The sequence below is a fragment of the Electrophorus electricus genome, chromosome 9, assembly GCF_013358815.1.
Source record: "Electrophorus electricus isolate fEleEle1 chromosome 9, fEleEle1.pri, whole genome shotgun sequence".
Taxonomy (NCBI): Eukaryota; Metazoa; Chordata; class Actinopteri; order Gymnotiformes; family Gymnotidae; genus Electrophorus; species Electrophorus electricus.
In genome coordinates this window covers 13,242,030-13,258,029 of record NC_049543.1, presented here as the reverse complement: position 1 = coordinate 13,258,029, position 16,000 = coordinate 13,242,030, and the positions used below count along the sequence as shown (strand labels likewise).

Below are 16,000 nucleotides of genomic sequence, written 5' to 3'. Positions count from 1 at the left end.
ATATTTGGAAATGCATGTCTTAATGAAAATTTAACGCAATAAAATATGCACAGAGTGAAAGCAAAGTTACACAAGTACATCATAAGGTGCATACATAACATGAAAATAAATAAATAAATAAATAAATATAACAACAACAACAACAACAACAATAATAATAATAATAATATATATATATATATATATATATATATATAGATAGATAGATAGATAGATAGATAGACTCTGGAATGTTATCATATGTGTGAAAAGTATGTTGCAGAGGATGCACTAGCTCCCCCTAGTGGATAGTTTTTAACTATAAAGTAAAAATAAATGAGGAAGAATACGGATGATGTTAAACAGTAAAAAAAACTAGCCAGTATGAACACTCGTTCCCACAACTAGAAATCAGCGCGTCAGAGCTTTGAAGTCGCACCTACAGGTGAAAACCTACATCACAGTGTAGAATGCATCGTCCAATTAATAGAGAAGCAAAACAAAGAGCATGTTCACTTAAGAACGTTGAAACGTATATTTACATAAAAGCAACAAAGATTCACATTATTATTGCTTTTGACCAGAGAGAACTAACCACTCTGTACATGTTCTCTTCCTCCAGCACTGTGAAACACAGCAGGAACGTTCATCAATGACAGAGAGCGTATGATGATAAATCATTACTCTCCGCCCGATTCACGCTCAGAAGAAAACATCTCAGCTCATCATCGTGGTTAGGGAGACAAAACACTTTCGAATCACATTTCACAGTTAGAAACTATAGAAATGATCCCTGAAAGTATAGTCTTAACCTCTCCTCTACCCTAACATGTACCTTTAATCCTGTTACCACGTTTCACTCAGATGGTAAACCGAATCACACATCGTAACCGCTGATTTCTTTCTCATACCAATACAGACAATTCAAAGATTTGCTTGAATACCGCAAGTTTATCGCCTGGTGTCATGCTTATTAAAGTATATAATCCAAACCAGTTTTGCTTGTAATGATTCTGTATTGACAATCACTGGTGACATTTAACTATGCTTGCTTAAGTATTTTCTTTTCTTTTCTTTCTTTTTTTGAATTTCCAGATGTGTTCGTATTTTAATTTGGTTAGTGTTTATAACTCATCCTACCTCGTAACACATAACTGTCAGAATTAGACTCTAATCACTCAAAAGTATTATTTGAGAATCTGTCAAATTTTGAGATATATTTAAGTGTGCCTTATACAAACAGCACGGTTTCCAGTTTGGAACGTCATGTTTGAGTGTTTCCAGCCACAGTGACGAGCGAGCTGTGAGCTGCGATGCTTTTCCTCCGAGTGTGAATCGCGCGGACCGTCATACGATCTCTGTCAGGTGTGAATGTAGACTGGGTCATAACGGCACCATTCTCCAAATCTTGAAGTATTTCTTGTTAGAAATAAGTATTCATTGTTGCATTTTGGAGATTTATTTTAGATTATTTAGTTGCAATACTGTGCAGGACATATTTGGAAATGCATGTCTTAATGAAAATTTAACGCAATAAAATATGCACAGAGTGAAAGCAAAGTTACACAAGTACATCATAAGGTGCATACATAACATGAAAATAAATAAATAAATAAATAAATATAACAACAACAACAACAACAATAATAATAATAATAATAATAATATATATATATATATATATATATATATAGATAGATAGATAGATAGATAGATAGATAGATAGATAGATAGATAGATAGACTCTGGAATGTTATCATATGTGTGAAAAGTATGTTGCAGAGGATGCACTAGCTCCCCCTAGTGGATAGTTTTTAACTATAAAGTAAAAATAAATGAGGAAGAATACGGATGATGTTAAACAGTAAAAAAAACTAGCCAGTATAAACACTCGTTCCCACAACTAGAAATCAGCGCGTCAGAGCTTTGAAGTCGCACCTACAGGTGAAAACCTACATCACAGTGTAGAATGCATCGTCCAATTAATAGAGAAGCAAAACAAAGAGCATGTTCACTTAAGAACGTTGAAACGTATATTTACATAAAAGCAACAAAGATTCACATTATTATTGCTTTTGACCAGAGAGAACTAACCACTCTGTACATGTTCTCTTCCTCCAGCACTGTGAAACACAGCAGGAACGTTCATCAATGACAGAGAGCGTATGATGATAAATCATTACTCTCCGCCCGATTCACGCTCAGAAGAAAACATCTCAGCTCATCATCGTGGTTAGGGAGACAAAACACTTTCGAATCACATTTCACAGTTAGAAACTATAGAAATGATCCCTGAAAGTATAGTCTTAACCTCTCCTCTACCCTAACATGTACCTTTAATCCTGTTACCACGTTTCACTCAGATGGTAAACCGAATCACACATCGTAACCGCTGATTTCTTTCTCATACCAATACAGACAATTCAAAGATTTGCTTGAATACCGCAAGTTTATCGCCTGGTGTCATGCTTATTAAAGTATATAATCCAAACCAGTTTTGCTTGTAATGATTCTGTATTGACAATCACTGGTGACATTTAACTATGCTTGCTTAAGTATTTTCTTTTCTTTTCTTTCTTTTTTTGAATTTCCAGATGTGTTCGTATTTTAATTTGGTTAGTGTTTATAACTCATCCTACCTCGTAACACATAACTGTCAGAATTAGACTCTAATCACTCAAAAGTATTATTTGAGAATCTGTCAAATTTTGAGATATATTTAAGTGTGCCTTATACAAACAGCACGGTTTCCAGTTTGGAACGTCATGTTTGAGTGTTTCCAGCCACAGTGACGAGCGAGCTGTGAGCTGCGATGCTTTTCCTCCGAGTGTGAATCGCGCGGACCGTCATACGATCTCTGTCAGGTGTGAATGTAGACTGGGTCATAACGGCACCATTCTCCAAATCTTGAAGTATTTCTTGTTAGAAATAAGTATTCATTGTTGCATTTTGGAGATTTATTTTAGATTATTTAGTTGCAATACTGTGCAGGACATATTTGGAAATGCATGTCTTAATGAAAATTTAACGCAATAAAATATGCACAGAGTGAAAGCAAAGTTACACAAGTACATCATAAGGTGCATACATAACATGAAAATAAATAAATAAATAAATAAATATAACAACAACAACAACAACAACAACAACAATAATAATAATAATAATAATAATATATATATATATATATATATATATAGATAGATAGATAGATAGATAGACTCTGGAATGTTATCATATGTGTGAAAAGTATGTTGCAGAGGATGCACTAGCTCCCCCTAGTGGATAGTTTTTAACTATAAAGTAAAAATAAATGAGGAAGAATACGGATGATGTTAAACAGTAAAAAAAACTAGCCAGTATGAACACTCGTTCCCACAACTAGAAATCAGCGCGTCAGAGCTTTGAAGTCGCACCTACAGGTGAAAACCTACATCACAGTGTAGAATGCATCGTCCAATTAATAGAGAAGCAAAACAAAGAGCATGTTCACTTAAGAACGTTGAAACGTATATTTACATAAAAGTAACAAAGATTGACATTATTATTGCTTTTGACCAGAGAGAACTAACCACTCTGTACATGTTCTCTTCCTCCAGCACTGTGAAACACAGCAGGAACGTTCATCAATGACAGAGAGCGTATGATGATAAATCATTACTCTCCGCCCGATTCACGCTCAGAAGAAAACATCTCAGCTCATCATCGTGGTTAGGGAGACAAAACACTTTCGAATCACATTTCACAGTTAGAAACTATAGAAATGATCCCTGAAAGTATAGTCTTAACCTCTCCTCTACCCTAACATGTACCTTTAATCCTGTTACCACGTTTCACTCAGATGGTAAACCGAATCACACATCGTAACCGCTGATTTCTTTCTCATACCAATACAGACAATTCAAAGATTTGCTTGAATACCGCAAGTTTATCGCCTGGTGTCATGCTTATTAAAGTATATAATCCAAACCAGTTTTGCTTGTAATGATTCTGTATTGACAATCACTGGTGACATTTAACTATGCTTGCTTAAGTATTTTCTTTTCTTTTCTTTCTTTTTTTGAATTTCCAGATGTGTTCGTATTTTAATTTGGTTAGTGTTTATAACTCATCCTACCTCGTAACACATAACTGTCAGAATTAGACTCTAATCACTCAAAAGTATTATTTGAGAATCTGTCAAATTTTGAGATATATTTAAGTGTGCCTTATACAAACAGCACGGTTTCCAGTTTGGAACGTCATGTTTGAGTGTTTCCAGCCACAGTGACGAGCGAGCTGTGAGCTGCGATGCTTTTCCTCCGAGTGTGAATCGCGCGGACCGTCATACGATCTCTGTCAGGTGTGAATGTAGACTGGGTCATAACGGCACCATTCTCCAAATCTTGAAGTATTTCTTGTTAGAAATAAGTATTCATTGTTGCATTTTGGAGATTTATTTTAGATTATTTAGTTGCAATACTGTGCAGGACATATTTGGAAATGCATGTCTTAATGAAAATTTAACGCAATAAAATATGCACAGAGTGAAAGCAAAGTTACACAAGTACATCATAAGGTGCATACATAACATGAAAATAAATAAATAAATAAATAAATATAACAACAACAACAACAACAATAATAATAATAATAATAATAATATATATATATATATATATATATATATATATATATATATATATATATAGATAGATAGATAGATAGATAGATAGACTCTGGAATGTTATCATATGTGTGAAAAGTATGTTGCAGAGGATGCACTAGCTCCCCCTAGTGGATAGTTTTTAACTATAAAGTAAAAATAAATGAGGAAGAATACGGATGATGTTAAACAGTAAAAAAAACTAGCCAGTATAAACACTCGTTCCCACAACTAGAAATCAGCGCGTCAGAGCTTTGAAGTCGCACCTACAGGTGAAAACCTACATCACAGTGTAGAATGCATCGTCCAATTAATAGAGAAGCAAAACAAAGAGCATGTTCACTTAAGAACGTTGAAACGTATATTTACATAAAAGCAACAAAGATTCACATTATTATTGCTTTTGACCAGAGAGAACTAACCACTCTGTACATGTTCTCTTCCTCCAGCACTGTGAAACACAGCAGGAACGTTCATCAATGACAGAGAGCGTATGATGATAAATCATTACTCTCCGCCCGATTCACGCTCAGAAGAAAACATCTCAGCTCATCATCGTGGTTAGGGAGACAAAACACTTTCGAATCACATTTCACAGTTAGAAACTATAGAAATGATCCCTGAAAGTATAGTCTTAACCTCTCCTCTACCCTAACATGTACCTTTAATCCTGTTACCACGTTTCACTCAGATGGTAAACCGAATCACACATCGTAACCGCTGATTTCTTTCTCATACCAATACAGACAATTCAAAGATTTGCTTGAATACCGCAAGTTTATCGCCTGGTGTCATGCTTATTAAAGTATATAATCCAAACCAGTTTTGCTTGTAATGATTCTGTATTGACAATCACTGGTGACATTTAACTATGCTTGCTTAAGTATTTTCTTTTCTTTTCTTTCTTTTTTGAATTTCCAGATGTGTTCGTATTTTAATTTGGTTAGTGTTTATAACTCATCCTACCTCGTAACACATAACTGTCAGAATTAGACTCTAATCACTCAAAAGTATTATTTGAGAATCTGTCAAATTTTGAGATATATTTAAGTGTGCCTTATACAAACAGCACGGTTTCCAGTTTGGAACGTCATGTTTGAGTGTTTCCAGCCACAGTGACGAGCGAGCTGTGAGCTGCGATGCTTTTCCTCCGAGTGTGAATCGCGCGGACCGTCATACGATCTCTGTCAGGTGTGAATGTAGACTGGGTCATAACGGCACCATTCTCCAAATCTTGAAGTATTTCTTGTTAGAAATAAGTATTCATTGTTGCATTTTGGAGATTTATTTTAGATTATTTAGTTGCAATACTGTGCAGGACATATTTGGAAATGCATGTCTTAATGAAAATTTAACGCAATAAAATATGCACAGAGTGAAAGCAAAGTTACACAAGTACATCATAAGGTGCATACATAACATGAAAATAAATAAATAAATAAATAAATATAACAACAACAACAACAACAACAATAATAATAATAATAATAATAATAATAATATATATATATATAGATAGATAGATAGATAGATAGATAGATAGACTCTGGAATGTTATCATATGTGTGAAAAGTATGTTGCAGAGGATGCACTAGCTCCCCCTAGTGGATAGTTTTTAACTATAAAGTAAAAATAAATGAGGAAGAATACGGATGATGTTAAACAGTAAAAAAAACTAGCCAGTATAAACACTCGTTCCCACAACTAGAAATCAGCGCGTCAGAGCTTTGAAGTCGCACCTACAGGTGAAAACCTACATCACAGTGTAGAATGCATCGTCCAATTAATAGAGAAGCAAAAGAAAGAGCATGTTCACTTAAGAACGTTGAAACGTATATTTACATAAAAGCAACAAAGATTCACATTATTATTGCTTTTGACCAGAGAGAACTAACCACTCTGTACATGTTCTCTTCCTCCAGCACTGTGAAACACAGCAGGAACGTTCATCAATGACAGAGAGCGTATGATGATAAATCATTACTCTCCGCCCGATTCACGCTCAGAAGAAAACATCTCAGCTCATCATCGTGGTTAGGGAGACAAAACACTTTCGAATCACATTTCACAGTTAGAAACTATAGAAATGATCCCTGAAAGTATAGTCTTAACCTCTCCTCTACCCTAACATGTACCTTTAATCCTGTTACCACGTTTCACTCAGATGGTAAACCGAATCACACATCGTAACCGCTGATTTCTTTCTCATACCAATACAGACAATTCAAAGATTTGCTTGAATACCGCAAGTTTATCGCCTGGTGTCATGCTTATTAAAGTATATAATCCAAACCAGTTTTGCTTGTAATGATTCTGTATTGACAATCACTGGTGACATTTAACTATGCTTGCTTAAGTATTTTCTTTTCTTTTCTTTCTTTTTTTGAATTTCCAGATGTGTTCGTATTTTAATTTGGTTAGTGTTTATAACTCATCCTACCTCGTAACACATAACTGTCAGAATTAGACTCTAATCACTCAAAAGTATTATTTGAGAATCTGTCAAATTTTGAGATATATTTAAGTGTGCCTTATACAAACAGCACGGTTTCCAGTTTGGAACGTCATGTTTGAGTGTTTCCAGCCACAGTGACGAGCGAGCTGTGAGCTGCGATGCTTTTCCTCCGAGTGTGAATCGCGCGGACCGTCATACGATCTCTGTCAGGTGTGAATGTAGACTGGGTCATAACGGCACCATTCTCCAAATCTTGAAGTATTTCTTGTTAGAAATAAGTATTCATTGTTGCATTTTGGAGATTTATTTTAGATTATTTAGTTGCAATACTGTGCAGGACATATTTGGAAATGCATGTCTTAATGAAAATTTAACGCAATAAAATATGCACAGAGTGAAAGCAAAGTTACACAAGTACATCATAAGGTGCATACATAACATGAAAATAAATAAATAAATAAATAAATATAACAACAACAACAACAACAACAACAATAATAATAATAATAATAATAATATATATATATATATATATATATATATAGATAGATAGATAGATAGATAGATAGATAGATAGACTCTGGAATGTTATCATATGTGTGAAAAGTATGTTGCAGAGGATGCACTAGCTCCCCCTAGTGGATAGTTTTTAACTATAAAGTAAAAATAAATGAGGAAGAATACGGATGATGTTAAACAGTAAAAAAAACTAGCCAGTATGAACACTCGTTCCCACAACTAGAAATCAGCGCGTCAGAGCTTTGAAGTCGCACCTACAGGTGAAAACCTACATCACAGTGTAGAATGCATCGTCCAATTAATAGAGAAGCAAAACAAAGAGCATGTTCACTTAAGAACGTTGAAACGTATATTTACATAAAAGTAACAAAGATTCACATTATTATTGCTTTTGACCAGAGAGAACTAACCACTCTGTACATGTTCTCTTCCTCCAGCACTGTGAAACACAGCAGGAACGTTCATCAATGACAGAGAGCGTATGATGATAAATCATTACTCTCCGCCCGATTCACGCTCAGAAGAAAACATCTCAGCTCATCATCGTGGTTAGGGAGACAAAACACTTTCGAATCACATTTCACAGTTAGAAACTATAGAAATGATCCCTGAAAGTATAGTCTTAACCTCTCCTCTACCCTAACATGTACCTTTAATCCTGTTACCACGTTTCACTCAGATGGTAAACCGAATCACACATCGTAACCGCTGATTTCTTTCTCATACCAATACAGACAATTCAAAGATTTGCTTGAATACCGCAAGTTTATCGCCTGGTGTCATGCTTATTAAAGTATATAATCCAAACCAGTTTTGCTTGTAATGATTCTGTATTGACAATCACTGGTGACATTTAACTATGCTTGCTTAAGTATTTTCTTTTCTTTTCTTTCTTTTTTTGAATTTCCAGATGTGTTCGTATTTTAATTTGGTTAGTGTTTATAACTCATCCTACCTCGTAACACATAACTGTCAGAATTAGACTCTAATCACTCAAAAGTATTATTTGAGAATCTGTCAAATTTTGAGATATATTTAAGTGTGCCTTATACAAACAGCACGGTTTCCAGTTTGGAACGTCATGTTTGAGTGTTTCCAGCCACAGTGACGAGCGAGCTGTGAGCTGCGATGCTTTTCCTCCGAGTGTGAATCGCGCGGACCGTCATACGATCTCTGTCAGGTGTGAATGTAGACTGGGTCATAACGGCACCATTCTCCAAATCTTGAAGTATTTCTTGTTAGAAATAAGTATTCATTGTTGCATTTTGGAGATTTATTTTAGATTATTTAGTTGCAATACTGTGCAGGACATATTTGGAAATGCATGTCTTAATGAAAATTTAACGCAATAAAATATGCACAGAGTGAAAGCAAAGTTACACAAGTACATCATAAGGTGCATACATAACATGAAAATAAATAAATAAATAAATAAATATAACAACAACAACAACAACAACAACAATAATAATAATAATAATAATAATATATATATATATATATATATATAGATAGATAGATAGATAGATAGATAGATAGATAGACTCTGGAATGTTATCATATGTGTGAAAAGTATGTTGCAGAGGATGCACTAGCTCCCCCTAGTGGATAGTTTTTAACTATAAAGTAAAAATAAATGAGGAAGAATACGGATGATGTTAAACAGTAAAAAAAACTAGCCAGTATGAACACTCGTTCCCACAACTAGAAATCAGCGCGTCAGAGCTTTGAAGTCGCACCTACAGGTGAAAACCTACATCACAGTGTAGAATGCATCGTCCAATTAATAGAGAAGCAAAACAAAGAGCATGTTCACTTAAGAACGTTGAAACGTATATTTACATAAAAGTAACAAAGATTCACATTATTATTGCTTTTGACCAGAGAGAACTAACCACTCTGTACATGTTCTCTTCCTCCAGCACTGTGAAACACAGCAGGAACGTTCATCAATGACAGAGAGCGTATGATGATAAATCATTACTCTCCGCCCGATTCACGCTCAGAAGAAAACATCTCAGCTCATCATCGTGGTTAGGGAGACAAAACACTTTCGAATCACATTTCACAGTTAGAAACTATAGAAATGATCCCTGAAAGTATAGTCTTAACCTCTCCTCTACCCTAACATGTACCTTTAATCCTGTTACCACGTTTCACTCAGATGGTAAACCGAATCACACATCGTAACCGCTGATTTCTTTCTCATACCAATACAGACAATTCAAAGATTTGCTTGAATACCGCAAGTTTATCGCCTGGTGTCATGCTTATTAAAGTATATAATCCAAACCAGTTTTGCTTGTAATGATTCTGTATTGACAATCACTGGTGACATTTAACTATGCTTGCTTAAGTATTTTCTTTTCTTTTCTTTCTTTTTTTGAATTTCCAGATGTGTTCGTATTTTAATTTGGTTAGTGTTTATAACTCATCCTACCTCGTAACACATAACTGTCAGAATTAGACTCTAATCACTCAAAAGTATTATTTGAGAATCTGTCAAATTTTGAGATATATTTAAGTGTGCCTTATACAAACAGCACGGTTTCCAGTTTGGAACGTCATGTTTGAGTGTTTCCAGCCACAGTGACGAGCGAGCTGTGAGCTGCGATGCTTTTCCTCCGAGTGTGAATCGCGCGGACCGTCATACGATCTCTGTCAGGTGTGAATGTAGACTGGGTCATAACGGCACCATTCTCCAAATCTTGAAGTATTTCTTGTTAGAAATAAGTATTCATTGTTGCATTTTGGAGATTTATTTTAGATTATTTAGTTGCAATACTGTGCAGGACATATTTGGAAATGCATGTCTTAATGAAAATTTAACGCAATAAAATATGCACAGAGTGAAAGCAAAGTTACACAAGTACATCATAAGGTGCATACATAACATGAAAATAAATAAATAAATAAATAAATATAACAACAACAACAACAACAACAATAATAATAATAATAATAATAATAATATATATATATATATATATATATAGATAGATAGATAGATAGATAGATAGATAGACTCTGGAATGTTATCATATGTGTGAAAAGTATGTTGCAGAGGATGCACTAGCTCCCCCTAGTGGATAGTTTTTAACTATAAAGTAAAAATAAATGAGGAAGAATACGGATGATGTTAAACAGTAAAAAAAACTAGCCAGTATGAACACTCGTTCCCACAACTAGAAATCAGCGCGTCAGAGCTTTGAAGTCGCACCTACAGGTGAAAACCTACATCACAGTGTAGAATGCATCGTCCAATTAATAGAGAAGCAAAACAAAGAGCATGTTCACTTAAGAACGTTGAAACGTATATTTACATAAAAGCAACAAAGATTCACATTATTATTGCTTTTGACCAGAGAGAACTAACCACTCTGTACATGTTCTCTTCCTCCAGCACTGTGAAACACAGCAGGAACGTTCATCAATGACAGAGAGCGTATGATGATAAATCATTACTCTCCGCCCGATTCACGCTCAGAAGAAAACATCTCAACTCATCATCGTGGTTAGGGAGACAAAACACTTTCGAATCACATTTCACAGTTAGAAACTATAGAAATGATCCCTGAAAGTATAGTCTTAACTTCTCCTCTACCCTAACATGTACCTTTAATCCTGTTACCACGTTTCACTCAGATGGTAAACCGAATCACACATCGTAACCGCTGATTTCTTTCTCATACCAATACAGACCATTCAAAGATTTGCTTGAATACCGCAATTTTACAGTTTTACATTAACATTTATTTATCGTAACCTTTTTACCCACAATCCCACATCTTTTTTTCATACGTCACGGTGTCGTTTAAGCCAATCGCTGTAAGAGCTTCGTCGGTGACTCAAAACCTACGTGTTGTTGAGTTCTTCCGCTCTCTTCGAATTATGCCAGAAATGTAAATAATATCAACTACTACTGGACGCGTTTAAACGTTTTGTATGGAAGTATTTACAGCGCTCGTAGGTTTATCAGTGGAGGATTTTCTATATATAATACATTCTTATTTAGAACTTCCTGGGTTCATATGAGTAGCATGACCCCCGACAAGCAAACTCGACAAAAATGCTGTTAGGGTCCTCCACACGGCTTTGGTGTATAAAGTTATATCGTTATTTTTACCCAGCAAACGCGGTTTCTCGTAGCTACGATTTGGACCGCGGGTAAACATTTCTTAGCATATGCATTTGCTACGTCCCGTGGGAGGACGCAGCTTGTCCCGCTGCTGCATGTCTAGCATCAATAAAGCTTTAAATACCAGGTCGCCCGTGGTGAGGCGTTTTATAAGAGTGCAGTAAGAAACGTCTGTATGCGAGAAGAAATGCTTTCATACTCTCATTTATTACATATGAGCAAGTTTCGCAGTATGTCACCTCGTAACGCATCGCATCTCGTAACGGAAGTCATGCATAGATATTGTTGACAATGGGGACCGGTATAGAGACATTCTGTGTTTATTGGAAAGGTTTCATTGATTTGTGACCTTCATGCGAGAGAGAGAGAGAGAGAGAGAGAGAGAGAGAGAGAGAGAGAAAGCAAACAAACACACACACACACACATACTTCCGTTCTTTGGAGGTTAACAGAGGACTGCACGTGTAGCCCAAAGACTGGATATGCATTTGAGCAAACCCTTTGAGTGTGGATCAGATAATCTTAATGCATTTGAGCAAACCCTTTGAGTGTAGAGCACATAATCTTAATGCATTTGAGCAAACCCTTTGAGTGTGGAGCACATAATGTTAATGCACTTATTATGGCCCATAAACACATGATAACCCCTGACATTCACCAGCACGTTTGTGCAGGGTTACCAGTGTTTTCTCAGTGTTATTCCCCATTAACTTTGTGTTCTGTGTAACTGGTCCACTGATGCTACTGTTGTCCCGTTTGTATGGGTTTCTTTTTTTGCTGTTGGTGCCGGGAACAAGTACTCAATCCCAAAGCTCCACACACACACTAATCTGTGTAAGGGGCGTTTTTGCTTGTCTACGCATATACTGCACAAGGAAGGTGGGGCCTATCTGTGGAGGCAGGGGGTCTGGAGAAGCCTTCGGGTTGAAGGTGTGGTCCACCATCTCAGGTTTGCTCTGTGCTCTGCTTGTTGGGTCTGGGAGTCTCGAGCTACCCTGTCATCTTATTTCGTGCTACACGTGTGCGTGACAAGGCATGCAATTCCACGGCTGTTTGATAAATCTGCTTTAAAATACATGTATTAACATTATGCATAACACATCACCACAGCTAACAAATCAAATAGCGTTAATTGAACATGATTACCCTTAAAAATGGCATTTGTTTGAAGTTATATCCGAATATATTAACATCAGCAAAGTCCAAAGCTTGGACATGGGACTATGTCAGAATTCCTTTGTCCAATGAAGACAAGAACAGGACAGGGGGTCCTTCGTTGCGTGACAGCGCGGAGACCCGCCGTGTCCCAGAGAACAAGAGCTTAACTGTGAGCGTAGACGCAGAGGAGGGATCAGTGCTGGTTTGTCATGCCGGAAGCCCGTTTTGCCGTGCGTTGTTATGGAAATGGGCCTGTGTTGTTCAGAGGGACTGCATGCCCACGGCACAGCGCTGTAGTTCCGAGCCATGCGGAATTCCGGCGTGACAGTCCAGAGCGGGAGCCGGAGGCCCCACCGTGGCAGGGAGAGGAAGGCCCGGCTGCTTCCCCCCGCCAGATGACGGCGATGAGGATGTCGATGAAGGTGAGAGGGCTCGAGCGCTTACACCTTCTCCCGAAAGCGCTTCCAGAGCTGGCGCATGTGCCCCCCGGCCTCCGAGCGCACACAGGAGAGGAAGCAGCGGCCCCGCCTTCCGCTCACCTGGTGCAGGAGAGAGGGGTGTTAACCGTCGCCGGGAGCGACGCAGCACGTATCCCACCGTTACCCGCTCTGTTTCGTTCACGTACACAAGGTTGCCAGATTGCGTGTGATGGTGTGGGAGGGGGTGGTTAGGAGTTAGAATGGGTGGAGGAGGTGGGGTGGAGGAGGAGGTGGAGGTGCTACTTATCTGCCTGCCAGCTCCTTCTTCAGACACGACTTGTAGGAGGTGAAACGCTCCACAGTCTTGTAGCCCTGCAGCCAGAGAGGTGGAGAGCAGTGCACGGGTGGAGAAAAGAGAGAGAGAGAGAGAGAGAGAGAGATAAGAGAGAGAGAGAGAGAGAGAGAGAGAGATAAAAGAGAGAGAGAGGAGAAGATAGATGGGGAGAGAGAAAGATGGAGGGAGGGAGGAAAAGATGGAGGGAGAGACAGAGGAGGGAGAGAGTGAAAGAGAGGGATGAGAAAAGTGAGAGACCGTGGAGAAGAGAGAGGGAGACAGTTGGAGTGAAGGTCAAAGAAGGTGAATGAGAAGGCAGGCTAATATCATTTGAGCAGCCCAGCCGTGTTAAGCAGAGGTAGAGGCCGTGCTGAAGTTCACGCCGGTGTTAGCGAGTGGAATCCGCACACATCTCGCGAGCAGCATACGGAATTAGTGCAGAAAAGTGACTTTTAAAATGTGAAAGCACAAATGCGTTCTGGTATTACATATTAAACATGAAAACTATAGAAACTGTAGACTAACAAATTCCAGCTACACTGGATCGAACGCTTGCATTAGCCCGCTAAATAAATATTGATTAGCTACCACTAGAGGGCAGTGTGGCCATAGCTCCAGTGGTCCCAGACCACTGGGATTTGACCATCATGGGATTTGTTCTTGTCTCTCAGATTATAAAAAGCCAAATAAACATGTTCACTCTTCTGTTGATGGGAACTCTCTTATTCTCTCTCACCCTCACTCCTCGGTGCAGTCTATCTTTCATGATACCGATGAACTCTTTGTAGCTGAGCTGGTCATCGTGGTCCACGTCGAAGATCTTAAAGATGGTGTTGACCAGGTGTCGCGTAAGCTTCAGGCCGGTCGCCACGTACACCGCTCTCGCAAACTCATCTGAAACACACACACACACACACACACACACAGACAGTTGCATAACTGCCCTGAATGTTCCTGTTCATTTTTCCTTGTTTTACGTGCGTGTGTGTGTGTGTGTGTTTACACTGGCATGTTTGGTTCATTCTTGGCCGCGCGGTACCCACCTTGCCCAATGGATCGACTGGCGAAGTTGTACATCTGCATGGCGATGGTGAAGTCCTCCAGGTTGTTTAGGAACTGGAAGAAAGACCGGAACTCCTCAAACGTGATGCCCTGCAGGAGACCAGCAGCTCTGAGCACCAGTGGCAACACACTCAACACACACACCCTCACACGCCTCACACGCGCATCAGCTCCAGGCGAGGGCACCTGGCCCGGATGATGTGGGACACTCGTTCTGGAAGGGTCTGAAACATTTCTGTGAGTCCACACCATCCAGTGCGACCCATCGCAGCTCCCAGACACTGTCGGTGGAAATCTCACGTCATCGGTAAGCGAAGCCAACCACGCCAATGTGAGAACAGCACAAGACGTGATTTCATAGATATAAGCCGCCTAGCGCCTTGACCTCTGACCTGGTGCCGGCAGGACGTGTTCTGGGGGCGGGGAAACTCTCTGCCCAGCCACACACTGCGACCTACAGGGCAAATATGGTTACTGTGGTAGCAATTACAAAGACTCTAAACTGCTAATGGCCCATCAGCAGTTATTCTTTGCCACATCTAAATGAGAGCCAGGCGATTTGAATCAGGTCTGCTAATTACGGTGTGGCCATGGCTTGCTGGCTTTCAGGGACTTTGAGCTGATCTCAGGTCAGTATCTAGGGGATTTAGTGTGGCAGCCAGTCAGCCCCTGTAGTTGAGAGGACTGAAGCCCTCTGGTAGAACTTTCCCATTGCGGTCGCACTGAAATTTGGCTGCAGGGATCCTTTAAAAATGGTCATTGTTCAGAGATGTGCCCTACATCAGAGATGTCCACTGTGTCAGAGATGTCCACTGTGTTAGAGATATCCCCTGCATCAGAGATGTCCACTCAGAGATGGATGTATTGAGTTAGTGGGAACACCAAACTACACAGTGCTGCTTCTGTTCATTAGAACATGTGTGATTCAGTATAATTTAGTGTGATTCAGTATAATTCAGTATAAGTCAATGTTTTCAGTATAATTCAGTGTGATTCAGTATAATTCTGTGATTCCGTGTGATTCAGTAAAATTCAGTGTGATTCAGTATAATTCTATGATTCAGTATAATTCAGTATAATTCAGTGTAATTAAGTATAATTCAGTGTGATTCAGTATAATTCAGTGTGATTCAGTATAATTCAGTCTGATTCAGTATGATTCAGTATAATTCAGTGTGATTCAGTATAATTCTGTGTGATTCAGTGTGAATCGGTATGATTCAGTATGATTCAGTATGATTCAGTGTGATTCCGGTCTTATGTTTAAGGGCAGTTCCATTTTGCTTGATCA

General features: G+C 38.5%; 1 protein-coding gene and 8 non-coding genes across 14 annotated transcripts in view; all 9 read right to left on the bottom strand.

Annotated features, from left to right (window-relative positions):
- Window positions 1-572: 572 nt before the first annotated feature.
- LOC118242046 lies at window positions 573-788 on the bottom strand. Its single transcript, XR_004776534.1, has one exon. It is a non-coding gene; the product is annotated as a small nucleolar RNA U3 (small nucleolar RNA).
- A 1,283-nt stretch (window positions 789-2,071) lies between these two features.
- LOC118242045 lies at window positions 2,072-2,287 on the bottom strand. Its single transcript, XR_004776533.1, has one exon. It is a non-coding gene; the product is annotated as a small nucleolar RNA U3 (small nucleolar RNA).
- Window positions 2,288-3,549: 1,262 nt separating this feature from the next.
- LOC118242044 lies at window positions 3,550-3,765 on the bottom strand. The gene has a single exon (XR_004776532.1). It is a non-coding gene; the product is annotated as a small nucleolar RNA U3 (small nucleolar RNA).
- A 1,279-nt stretch (window positions 3,766-5,044) lies between these two features.
- Window positions 5,045-5,260, bottom strand: LOC118242043. Its single transcript, XR_004776531.1, has one exon. It is a non-coding gene; the product is annotated as a small nucleolar RNA U3 (small nucleolar RNA).
- Window positions 5,261-6,517: 1,257 nt separating this feature from the next.
- On the bottom strand, window positions 6,518-6,733 carry LOC118242058. Its single transcript, XR_004776546.1, has one exon. It is a non-coding gene; the product is annotated as a small nucleolar RNA U3 (small nucleolar RNA).
- Window positions 6,734-8,006: 1,273 nt separating this feature from the next.
- LOC118242057 lies at window positions 8,007-8,222 on the bottom strand. Its single transcript, XR_004776545.1, has one exon. It is a non-coding gene; the product is annotated as a small nucleolar RNA U3 (small nucleolar RNA).
- Window positions 8,223-9,491: 1,269 nt separating this feature from the next.
- Window positions 9,492-9,707, bottom strand: LOC118242056. Its single transcript, XR_004776544.1, has one exon. It is a non-coding gene; the product is annotated as a small nucleolar RNA U3 (small nucleolar RNA).
- Window positions 9,708-10,972: 1,265 nt separating this feature from the next.
- Window positions 10,973-11,188, bottom strand: LOC118242053. The gene has a single exon (XR_004776541.1). It is a non-coding gene; the product is annotated as a small nucleolar RNA U3 (small nucleolar RNA).
- Window positions 11,189-11,924: 736 nt separating this feature from the next.
- Window positions 11,925-16,000, bottom strand: part of micu3a (mitochondrial calcium uptake family, member 3a) — a 19,876-nt gene continuing 15,800 nt past the window's right edge. For 5 of the 6 annotated variants that reach the window (XM_035530235.1, XM_035530236.1, XM_035530237.1 and 2 more), the window contains 4 exons: window positions 14,691-14,799; window positions 14,384-14,541; window positions 13,621-13,685; window positions 11,925-13,436 (listed from right to left, as the gene is read on the bottom strand). In XM_035530235.1, the coding sequence (XP_035386128.1) occupies window positions 13,430-13,436; window positions 13,621-13,685; window positions 14,384-14,541; window positions 14,691-14,799 (339 nt within the window). In that variant the 3' untranslated portion in view covers window positions 11,925-13,429. Of the gene's footprint in view, window positions 13,437-13,616; window positions 13,686-14,383; window positions 14,542-14,690; window positions 14,800-16,000 lie in introns of those variants that run through there. The other variant, XM_035530238.1, reaches the window with a different exon arrangement.